We start from the raw sequence: 12,169 nt of genomic DNA on the forward strand, positions 1-12,169 counted from the left end.
TTACTTCTCCATTATTCTAAGGCCTAAGCAAAACATAAAAAAAACTTACTATAAATTTGTGGTTCACAAGAATGGGTAGCCTTTCACTTGAAATGGTATGTACTCTTCATGTAATTTGTTATATGCACAAACATCTCCACTAATTAAACAACTCACACTTTGTTCATTCCAAACCGTTTTGTTAGCAAAATTTTGTTGTCCCTCCCCAAATATATGGATTTTGTACCACCTCCTTATTAGACAAATTAAAATATATTTTTATTTACTTATTAATTATATCTTAAATTGGATTATGATTCTTGACAGGATTTTGAGCCATTATCCATGACACCCAGAAGTTTAGCGATGACACCAAGAAGTTTAGCACGGCGAAGATTGTTTCCAAATGGGGAGAACAAGAAACAAAAGGTGGCACCACCAGGGGCAGAGCCAAGGAAGAACTTGCAACTTGAGGTGATGGAGCCTGGATTGAAGAGTGATGGTCCCTCTTTGGACACTATCTTGGTCAATTATTTGGACACACTAAAACAACGAGTCAATTATCATCTAGGTTATCCAGTGAACATATGTTATGATCACTATGCAACTTTAGCACCACTTTTGCAGTTTCACCTAAACAATTGTGGTGATCCTTTCCTTCAAAACACTGTCGATTTCCATTCTAAAGACTTCGAAGTAGCAGTTTTGGATTGGTTTGCACAACTGTGGGAAATTGAAAGGACCAATATTGGGGTTATGTTACCAATGGTGGCACTGAAGGCAATCTCCATGGAATTTTGTTAGGGTAAGTCGATATATTTACCTGAGTTTATATATATATAATATAATAACTTCTATTGTTTCAGTGCTCTTACACTTCTAAACATTACTTATGTAGGAGAGAGCTACTTCCGGAAGGAATATTATATGCATCAAAAGACTCTCACTATTCAGTGTTCAAAGCTGCAAGAATGTATAGAATGGATTCAGAAACAATCAACACATCAGTAAATGGGGAGATGGATTATTCAGATTTAAAAGCAAAGTTACTTCAAAATAAGGATAAACCAGCAATTATAAATGTCACAATTGGTATATACCTAGTACTCCAACTTCTATACTTTTTCTTTATTTCTTTTATGAAGTTAGTCATCTTACGACTTTTCCCTTGATGGTTCTTTTAACTATAGGAACTACCTTCAAAGGAGCTATTGATGACCTTGATATTATTCTTGAAACGCTCAAAGATTGTGGTTATTCACAAGATAGGTTTTACATCCACTGTGATGCTGCACTATGTGGTCTTATGACCCCTTTTATCAACAATGTGAGTTTCACTTCTTACTTCCAATGAACTCTCGAGTTATTTACATAGCAATATTCTAATTATTCTTTGTGCAATTTGAACAGATGATTAGTTTCAAGAAGCCAATTGGAAGTGTCACAATTTCTGGTCACAAGTTCTTAGGATGCCCAATGCCTTGTGGTGTCCAAATAACAAGAAAAAGCTACATCAATAATCTCTCAACAAATGTGGAGTACATTGCTTCTGTGGATGCCACTATTTCTGGTAGCCGTAACGGTTTAACTCCAATTTTCTTGTGGTATAGCTTAAGCGCAAAAGGTCAAATTGGCCTTCAAAAGGATGTTAAAAGATGTCTCGAAAATGCTAAATATTTGAAAGATCGTCTTCAAAATTCCTGATGGAATATTATATGCATCAAAAGACTCTCACTACTCAGTTTTCAAAGCTGCAAGAATGTACAGAATGGATTCAGAAACAATCAACACATCAGTAAATGGAGAGATGGATTATTCAGATTTAAGAGCAAAGTTGCTTCAAAATAAGGACAAACCAGCAATTATAAATGTCACAATTGGTATGTATTTACTTCAACCTCTATCATTTTTCTTTCTTCTTTTATGAAGTAATTAGTCCTCTTACGACTTTTCCCTTGATGGTTCTTTTAACTATAGGAACTACCTTCAAAGGAGCTATTGATGACCTTGATATTATTCTTGAAACGCTCAAAGATTGTGGTTATTCACAAGATAGGTTTTACATCCATTGTGATGCAGCACTATGTGGTCTTATGACCCCTTTTATAAACAATGTGAGTTTCACTTCTTACTTCTAATTACAATTTCTTGAGTAATTTTGAGAGCGACATTCTAATAGTTCTTTGTGCAATTTGAACAGATGATTAGTTTCAAGAAGCCAATTGGAAGTGTCACAATTTCTGGTCACAAGTTCTTAGGATGCCCAATGCCTTGTGGTGTCCAAATAACAAGAAAAAGCTACATCAATAATCTCTCAACAAATGTGGAGTACATTGCTTCTGTGGATGCCACTATTTCTGGTAGCCGTAACGGTTTAACTCCAATTTTCTTGTGGTATAGCTTAAGCGCAAAAGGTCAAATTGGCCTTCAAAAGGATGTTAAAAGATGTCTCGAAAATGCTAAATATTTGAAAGATCGTCTTCAAAAAGAAGGGATAAGTGTCATGCTGAATGAGCTTAGCATCATAGTTGTACTTGAAAGGCCTCGTGACCATGAATTTGTCCGACGTTGGCAACTTTCATGCGTCAAAGATATGGCACATGTTATTGTTATGCCAGGCATCACACGAGAAATGCTTGACAATTTCATCAGTGAATTAGTGCAACAAAGAAAACAATGGTACAAAGACGGAAAAGCAGAAGCTCCTTGAGTTGGAGAGGATATTGGTGCTCAAAATTGTGCATGCTCTTACCATAAGATTGACTACATTAGTCCTTAGAAGGCAAAGAAAACGAGAGAGATGGCATTTGTTGCTGTTAATATGTCTTCCATAGAGATTGCATTTTGTAATCTTACTATTTCATTCTTTTGTTACGACATTGAAATTCAATTGTATACCTGAAACATTTTTTAATGAAATACTTTTAACTCTCTTTTATGATCTTTGTGTAACATCAACTTACTGTTAAATTTTGATTGAAATAAGATTATGAATGAAGGGAACTGAGAAGTAGATGCATACATATAAATATTGTCAAACTATTTGGAGGAAAATAAATGGTATTAGATTCCAAACGACTCACTTCTAGAGTGAAAAGATTTGCAAAGAGATAACATTTTGCATTCATGTAGGCAAAAAAAATTACAAAAATGGAAGACAACACTGAACAATTTGATAACATTCCTTGATATTCTAATTGTTAATAAGTTGTATATGTATTGTTTTTTCTTCGTTCTTGATGTAGTCATGTGATAGGTGCATACTTGATGGTAGATTAATGTTATAGAATAGCTATCAACTGTTCTTTAGGTAGTTGTTTTTTTTCTTTAAAAACTAAAAAGTTGTCTACACCTATTTGGTTTTATAATATCACTTTGGTATTAATATAATGTTTGTTTACCAAATAGTAGAATTAGACATTCTAATAGCAGTGCAACCATAGTTAAAAATAAAAAAATTCGATTCGTGTTGGTATTGAAGAAAAATTGAGATAAATGATGAGATGGTTTTGAAAAGTCAACCAATCAAAAAATCGAATGGGTCTAATATAAGTACAAATGCAATCAAAAAAATCGAATGGGTCCGACAGATATAAATTCAAATTAATCACATGGGACATCAAAATGAGAAAAAAAATGAAATAGAAAAAGACATTTCACAAGTCATAAGATAGTACAATATATGAGGGGTATAACTATAATTACATATTTTGGATGAGGCTGGCCAGCATCAACCAGGGGCTTTTGGTGCAGAAAAACTCAGTATTTCCAGCCTCTTCTTTGGAACAATTTGAGATGTTTTAGTGCTAAATTAAGCATTTTGAGAATCTCAGCTTTCTGGGTAAGTATTTCAATTTGTCAGAATTTTTTCCCTTTTTTTGCTCTCAGTTTTTCTAATGTTGATTCCGTAATTTGCCTCAGTTTGATTCTACGTTGAGCTTTCATGCCTCATTTGAGAATTTAATCGCTACCCAATGATTTCAGGTAAAAAAATATTATTATTTTTTATAGTTGCATGTATTTTATTACAAATTTGCTGTTGCTCTCTTGCATTTTGAAGATTCAATTATATGTATGGACATTTTCTGGTGAAGTTCTTGCAATAGTAGCTCTAACAAACTTTCACTCTGGAAAATGTAAGTCATGAGTATAGGTGGTAAGTGAGCGAGTTGAACTGAATTTGGGCGCGTCAAAATGAGTTGAGTTAATAAATGAGTCGGTTAATCCTAAAAAGTTATTTGGACTGAAATGGGTTGAAATGCGGGTCATATCCCAACTCGAATACATTGATACAAAATGAACAGCAAATTGAGCTGGCTGCATTCGTTTAGCTATGTTTGTGGGACTAAACAATGGCATAAAAACTAATGTTAATGTTCCTTTCTATAAACTGATGCTTGGAAGAACATACTAATGCTAATGGATTGACAGTAGCATGGTCTCCATTACTAAAAAGATAGACAACAATTGATTGCATAAAATAATTTCCATGAACTAATTGTGATTGTAGTTTGGACTGCTGAATGATGAACACCGCACTCAAGCTCTTAAATCTTGTTAATGACTTTTTTGGTGATTAGACATGATTACCCTGCACATATAAGCCTTTTCCCTTGTAATATTGCAGGTTTATTCAGCACAATAAGTGATAATGATCTAAATGCTACTATTTCTATTTTCCAGCAGGTTTCAGCTCTGCCCTATGTGTGAGACCTGTTGTCTCCTTTTCAAACACCATAAGAGGAGTACACAACCATGGAAGAGTTACATGCTTGGCTACGTCTATGTCATCTTCCTCCATGACTGTGGCAAGAGTATGTCTTAATGTTTCACTGTTTTCATATGCCATGTTCTCTTTACCCACTTGTTTCTGTTGAACATCTACTGTTCTAGTTTCTTTAGTTTTAACATGGAATCAGTTTAAAGATATTGTCTTGGGTTGTTCACAGCACTTCTTACATTCAGTTTGGATTTTTCTTAGGATGCTGAATACGAATTGGAAAGCCGAAAATACGAACTGCTTAATATCATCCCAGATACGCAACGAGGCCTAGTGACAACTGCTGATCAAAGATCCACCATTGAGGAGGCTATGGTCTGCTGCTCGTGCCTAAAATGAAGTTCCCCTTTATCCTAGTGTATTGACTAATTGAGATATAATCAGGTTGTGGTTGAAGGTTTTGATGCTGGCAAGGAAATTGACTTGAGTAAGTTGGACGGAACATGGCGGTTGCAGTACACATCTGCACCAGATGTGCTCATTCTTTTTGAATCTGCTGCTAGGCTTCCATTCTTTCAGGTTCAATTTGGTGCATGCTAGATAAATAGTCAACTTCTAAATCATTAGTAGTTTAACTAACAAATATAATGTGTAAAATGACCTCGTATTGTTATAGTTCAAAGAAGCTTCCTAACCAGTAATTTGGTATAACTTTTCAATGCTCAGATCTTGTGTGCTTTGGTAAAGAAAAAACAGCTTTATTTCCTTAAACCCCTCTTGGCTATCTCCAATCATGTGTCTCTAAAATCTCCAGTACTGTTTTTTTTTATCATAAATCTGTTCCACTACCATCTAATATAATTACAAAATGAACAAGAAACAAAGAGACAAAAATGCTCCATTTTCTTTTCCATGACGAGTCAATTTCCTTAACCTGCAGTTCATGCGAGATTTATCAACTCCTATCATTTCATTTGCTAGTTACATGCATACTCAGCTGAACTGATCTTTTTGAGCTATGTAATAGGTGGGTCAAATTTTCCAGAAATTTGAGTGCCAGAATGAATCCCGTGGAGGATTGGTACGCAATGTCATCAAATGGAGTGTTCCACGATTATTAGAGGTGCAACAATGTCTTTCCTCCCATTACTTGCTTGCTGGTGTAAACTTTTTTAATTGCTTTATCTTAAGCTATTTTTACTTTAGGATTATAAACAGATGTAATCCTACTTTGTATGGGGTTTAGGCATAATTGATTGGCATATATTGTTAACAGATATAGACACTTGAACACACCTTTTTAGATGAAAACTTTTAGAACTGATGTTAACTCAATATTTTCTCAGCCCCTGTCTAATTTATCCAGCTCTTCATTACTCCCACACCCTCCCTTTTCATGGTACTCTATCAGGATATCCATTAAGGAGGTTTAAGAAGGTGATCCTATAGTAATTGTTCAGGTCCTTCAAGATAGTTAGACCTGTACAAATGCCTTATGCTCGAGTTTGGAGTTATGCACTGTGCTTCTCCTTGTAGCATTTTTTTGTTGTTGAGAAATTCTCTTAGTAGTATCTGACCACATCAAACTGTTTTAAGCCTCAACTCTGTGAAGGTAAAACAGCTAGAAATTAGAAATGCGGTCCTGACTGAAGCCTGGAAGATTGGAAAGATACTTGAAAAACTAGTATGACGTAAAGTGTCAGAAGGATCATCTACTTAACTGCTTCTTTTGGTTAATATCAGCGCGGCTTGCATGAACTTCCGCTCTTAGTTGACAACCATTTGTGTCAAGGAGGAGAAAGTTGAGCTTTCAGAAATTATAAACAATCTTAAGGAATGCCAGAATATAGCATCTTCCAAATTGCTGAATCTAAGAAGTGTGAAATTCCAAAGTTGATATTTGCTGCTTCAATAGCCACAAGAAAGTTTCAACAGCTTGAAAATGGCATCTCAACCCTTGATGGTTCTAAAGTTTGGGACACAGTAAGTCAACAGATGACAAGCGACATGAATGAGTTGTCCCAGTTATTCCAATTCCTAAAACTTCCACGATTAAATGGATGCTGATTTCTTAGTAATTTGACGCTTCCAAATAAAAATTGAGATGGAAAGTAGTTACATTTTCATGGATTCTTGAACAAGAAACACTTCAAAAAGGAAACCGAAAAATTATTCTTTTTGCAATTAATTTGCTTAAGCATTTCGCTTTCTAATATATTTTTGTTTTACACACACACACGTCTGGATTAGTTTGTGCATCTACTAGTCCACCAGATATCTGCTACCTCTTATCAGAACATGTTGGATAGTTATTTCTGGCAAGGATTAGGCAAAATGGGAAAAACTCACCAAGCGTTGCCTCTGCTAGACTGAACTTTGGTTCACAAGGAATTCACTTAAGCTCCTAAACCACTATTTTAGCTGACACTTAGATGGTATCTAAGTTTAAACATTTTGGGGCTATTCTTTTGATGTCCTCTTGGCAGCTGTGGTGGTATCAAGATAAACTGGCCCTCAATATCTGATATATTTAGCATACATAATAAAACCTTTCTAATGGGCTGATAAGTCCCCAAGCAGTCCACACTTTTAGTAAATTGAAAAAAGCAGGTGCCCTAAGTTCTGAGAATCAATAACATTTGGCCGCCAAGTATCTTCTGTCTCTACTCTCATATATTATTAGTCTATTTAAGTTAGAAGTGACCTGTATCCACAGAAAGGTAGAAAACTAGTACTGATGTAAAGCATAACCTTTCTCTTTCTGTGGAAAACTAATGTTGGTGTAAAGCGTGACCTTTTACCCCACCCCCCCCCCTGTTTCCCTTCAGTTCTGCTTTCACTTCTGAAGTGTTGAAACCTACCTGAATTAAGCTTCAATGTATTGCATTTTAAAACATCAAAAGTTCTGGTTGATACCAAAGTTTGTAAAGTTCCTCCAAAAGAATGCATGCCAATGCCACAGCCTAATGCCTGTTACTCTCCTGGTATCTTACAATGTCTTGGGCCCACTTTGAAATGGTGTCATGTATTTTCTCTTCTTCTTGTTTGTCGTTTTATCATTTTGTTAATAAGTAAAACTGTTCAACTTATGAACTTTCATATACACTAGAAGAATGCGAGGTTGAGAGGAAGTAATAGAAAGAAATGAAATGCTAGATTACATATTAAGAAGGAAAAAGAGAAGACATGTTTAATTCAAATGATCTGATAGCTATCTGCTTATATCCTACAGGAGAATGAAGGTGCTACTCTGATAGTAACTGCCAGATTTTCTTGCGTTTCTGCTCGTAATATTTACCTCAAGTTTGAGGAGGTAAATTTTCTGATCACTAATCAAGTATACTAGTATTATTCTTGGCATTTTATGGATGAGTCCTCATCCTTCTCCTTAAAATATACTATCTAGTCATTGGTTCTGGTGCTCAAGTAGAAGTCCAGGTCATGTCCTTCTGAAGTAGTGTTTTGGAACTCCATACTTTGTAGGCCATGTCTAGATAATAGACATTAACGGATTCATTGCGTATCTTGTTGGATATTTATGTCTTGTTTTGTGCTGGGTCTCTCTTGTAGTTGAATTGATTATTTTGGGATGCTTTACTTTTACTTAGCTTCTGATGCTTTCTACATGGATGATGAATATTGAAGCCTTCCATGTTTCTGCGCTAGAGTTCTTTGCCTCTTCTGATTTTAAATATCAGTAGGTGACGTCTGTAAGAGCTTGGTTACAGAGTCACCTACTGATAACAAATAAAATTGGAAGTCATGTTTGGTTGCAGACATCACCGATAACTTGAATATTGATGTTCTCATTGTTGGATGCACAAGAGCATTTACCAATCATAAAATCACGAAGCCGGCCCAAAACTACTTATTATGATATGAACATTCCTCTTAAAAACGAACATTGATGTTCTCATTGTTGGACTTTCAATATTTTCTTTAGTATTATGCATGAAATTTTTTATTTGCAGATAGGTCTTCAAAATATTAACATCAGTGACGATCTGCAAGCTGTAATAGCTCCAGCAATTCTGCCAAGGTCATTTTTAAGTTTACAGGTACTTGGTGCTGGGGTGTATTCCTTAGTCTTCTGTATAATTTTACTAATTAGGTGCATAGAATCAACTTGAGCACCTCCTCCCAAATGGAGAGTTGGTCCAGGTACGGTTCGAATGATAAAACAACAGAGACCTAGTTCTTGATCTAGTATATTATAACAAGTTCATTCTTCCTAAGTTATATGTACATCATTAAAGACAACTTGTACATGGAGCAAGCTTTTGTGACAGGAAAAATACATATCTCTAGACTCTACTTTATGAAAATATATGACCTCACGAATTGCTATCAACATTATATGGCTATCCAGAGTTGCTGAATATTGCCAAAATGATTTTTCTTGGTTTGCAGATACTGCAGTTTATTCAGACTTTCAAAGCTCAAATTCCAGTGACCAGTCCAGAGAGGTATAACTTTATGTAGCCATAAGATATCACAATTGATTTTCTTACTAGTAGTCTGTTATATTCATGTGAAGATGGTCCATATGCAGGCAATCTGTGGGGGGGCTCTATTACCTTTCTTATCTGGATAAGAATATGCTTTTAGGCCGCGCTGTTGGAGGTGGTGGAGTATTTATATTCACCAGGGCTCATGCTCTTATTTGCTAACCAGCCAGTTCAAATACAAATAGTTCCATTTGTGAGTGTATGGTCCTATTAAGTTTCACCAATCTACCATGCATTTATGGATTCTCACATTATGTACCTATATAAAAATATTGTTTTATGTACATATATATTTTAGCTTCTACTCAATTTTGCTTCTTTATATTTTGACACTCCTTGGTGAAATTCTGGTTCCGCCAAGTCACTAGTCTTGTTGAAGCTTTCATATGTGATGAATAATCCACGTAGCTTTAAACAAAACCAGAGGATATAATAACAGTAGTCAAGAGGTCAATAAATCACTAATTGAAGAATAGATTTTGTATAGACGTATAGTAGACGGCCGGTCTAACCAAAACTCACCCAACATAAAATTATTAGTTTCTTTGTTTCAATTTATGTTACAAATGTAAGAGTCAAAACATTTAATATTAATTATAATTTTGATATTTATTCTATAAATATTTAAATATATATATATATATATGTGTGTGTGTGTCAAAATAGTTGATGATTCAAAATATTTTTAAGAAAAATTATGATTAGAGGGTGTGTTCAATATGAAGAAAAATGTTTTTCATAAAACAATATTTTATAGGAAATTAGTCAGTTTTTCAAATTTATTTTCTTATGTTGGATAGGTAAGCAAAAAATATTATCTTAAAACATTTGTATGTATTACAATAGGAGGTAAAGATGACGACTATTGGGGATGGAGTGAAATAAAGTGTGTCGGAGGATGAAAAAATACAAATCAACGTGAAATGTACAATTTATTTTTATTACTTTTATTAGAACTAGTTTTGGAAATGTGTTTTGCACGTTTATCCAAAATATTTCATGTAAATTTTGTATGGCAAATAACATAATTTCTCCCATCCAAATCTATTGGTATTTACTAAAAAAATTCATTATTTTTATTATAAAAAGTACATATATCTTCCCAATAAAAAGAATATCTTCTTAATTATAAAATTGACTAAAGGTGCATAAAGTAAAAATAACTAACTCTTGTACAAATACAATATTCAAATGAGGATACTAAAATACCACATGCTAGGCTAATGTATACAAAGCAAGAAACTAATGTAAATTTTCAATAACAATACCAACAAAACAATAGAAAGTTTATAATAACAAAAAACAAAAAACATAAACATTAAACAAAACAAATTAAAAAAAGACAAGAAAAGAGAGCATATATAGAGATTTCTCATTCAACTGTTTTAAGTGTGTATAATATTGTGTCAAATGTCACTATTTATAGGATAGGATTGGGGAACACAAAGAGTTGTCATGAATATGTTATTAATCCATTTGAGATCATGTATGAGGATGCGAGGTGGGAGTAAAAACTATAATGAATATAATTAGTGGTAGTTACATATATTTAGATAATAAAGACTTAGTGGTAATAAAATTTATGCAATGTACTTCACATTAGTACAAATATTTATTTTTATAAATATATAATAATATAGGTTTGCATGGTTTTTTTCTTTTTGTAAAGGGCAAACATAACCATTCATATTTCTAATTAGAAGATGAACAAAAAAAATTAATGAATTTACTCCAACATGAAATTGAAATCGGATTCAAAGAATACATATTTCAGAGACTTTAAGGTGGTTGATTCATATACTATGGTGATTTATAATATAGGTTTGCATGATTTATTTATTTTTGTAAAGGCAAACATAACCATTAGTATTTCCAATTGGAAGATGAACAAAAAAAAATCATGAATTTACTTCAACATGAAATTGAAATTGGATACAAAGAATACATATTTAAGAGACTTTATGGTTGGTTGATTCATGTACTAATATGATGATATACTATTTAATATTTAATTTATTAAATTATTTATGAGAGTTCAACCCAAAATGATATACTCATTTTTTTCTTAGGGAAAATTAGCAATTAAGTCATAATACCTAACATAATTAGTCAAAATAACAACACTTTAAAATATTTATTTAAAATGGCAGAATGACAATATTTTTATAAAATAATATGTATTCAGATTTTAGTATTTAAAATTAATTTTATTTATGGAAAGAGTCCTATATTGGACCAAATTATATACCAATAACCGTTTAAAGAAAAAAAAATTAAACCAATACACATTAACCTTTTTTCAACTCCATTCACGTTTCTTCCCCACCTTTCACGTTTCAAGTTTATCTTTCTTCAAGGTGCTAAATTGTTGTTCATCAAGAAATCTTCTTTATTGTTAAATGAAATCTATTTATTAATTCAAGCAGATTTTTATTCATCAAATGGTTATGATTTTCCATTTTTTCAATTTTTTTGTGATTTTCTTTTAATTTTTCAGATTTTGGAGAATCTAGAAATTCATATGTATGTTTATTTTGTTTGATATTTAATACATTCTAATTTTTGATAATTTCGAAATTCAAATTATCAAAAATTTTGTTTTCATATTTGAGATTTAGTAGATTGTAGTAACTACATTAGCACACATACATCATATATTGTTTGATTTTTTTAAACATTCATATTTAATAATTTCGAATTTTGCTTATAGGGTTACTAATGCACAAGTGAATACGGATTCAGATTCGATTTTAATGGAAAAAAATCGGAAAAAAGAACATAGAAGATGAAGAAGAAGAAGAAAGACAAAGTCAAAAAAGAAGGTTACAAAATTGTATTCATACCACAATTGTATTCCTATTAATTTTTGTTTGTCAATTGTTTTTCTTTTAATCATCATTTGTATTTTTATTTTAAAACATTGTATTTGTTTTTAGTTTGTAGTAATTTAAATAGGTATATA

At 32.8% G+C, this 12,169-nt stretch overlaps 1 protein-coding gene and 1 pseudogene across 2 annotated transcripts; both read left to right on the forward strand.

Moving 5' to 3' along the window:
* Window positions 1-2,915, forward strand: LOC102582281 (histidine decarboxylase-like; annotated as a pseudogene).
* Window positions 2,916-3,709: 794 nt separating this feature from the next.
* Window positions 3,710-9,529, forward strand: LOC102582952 (probable plastid-lipid-associated protein 10, chloroplastic). 2 transcript variants are annotated; one of them, XM_006365107.2, is made up of 10 exons: window positions 3,710-3,820; window positions 3,901-3,963; window positions 4,663-4,793; window positions 4,961-5,074; window positions 5,144-5,278; window positions 5,727-5,822; window positions 7,932-8,012; window positions 8,671-8,757; window positions 9,110-9,165; window positions 9,252-9,529. In XM_006365107.2, exons 2-10 carry the CDS (start codon window positions 3,954-3,956, stop codon window positions 9,367-9,369), a joined length of 828 nt encoding a protein of 275 aa, XP_006365169.1. In that variant the 5' UTR covers window positions 3,710-3,820; window positions 3,901-3,953; the 3' UTR covers window positions 9,370-9,529. The 2 variants fall into 2 exon arrangements, with proteins under 2 accessions (XP_006365169.1, XP_006365170.1); XM_006365108.2 differs by having other exon boundaries at window positions 4,666-4,793.
* Window positions 9,530-12,169: the final 2,640 nt, after the last annotated feature.

This window comes from Solanum tuberosum, unplaced genomic scaffold (genome assembly GCF_000226075.1).
Source record: "Solanum tuberosum cultivar DM 1-3 516 R44 unplaced genomic scaffold, SolTub_3.0 scf00514, whole genome shotgun sequence".
Taxonomy (NCBI): Eukaryota; Viridiplantae; Streptophyta; class Magnoliopsida; order Solanales; family Solanaceae; genus Solanum; species Solanum tuberosum.

Bases quoted from the DNA above. Each gene is read 5' to 3' on its own strand.
- LOC102582952 (XM_006365107.2), top strand. The intron at 4,794-4,960 runs GTATGTCTTAAT...GATTTTTCTTAG, and splicing joins CCTCCATGACTGTGGCAAGA to GATGCTGAATACGAATTGGA. The intron at 5,279-5,726 runs GTTCAATTTGGT...GCTATGTAATAG, and splicing joins CTAGGCTTCCATTCTTTCAG to GTGGGTCAAATTTTCCAGAA.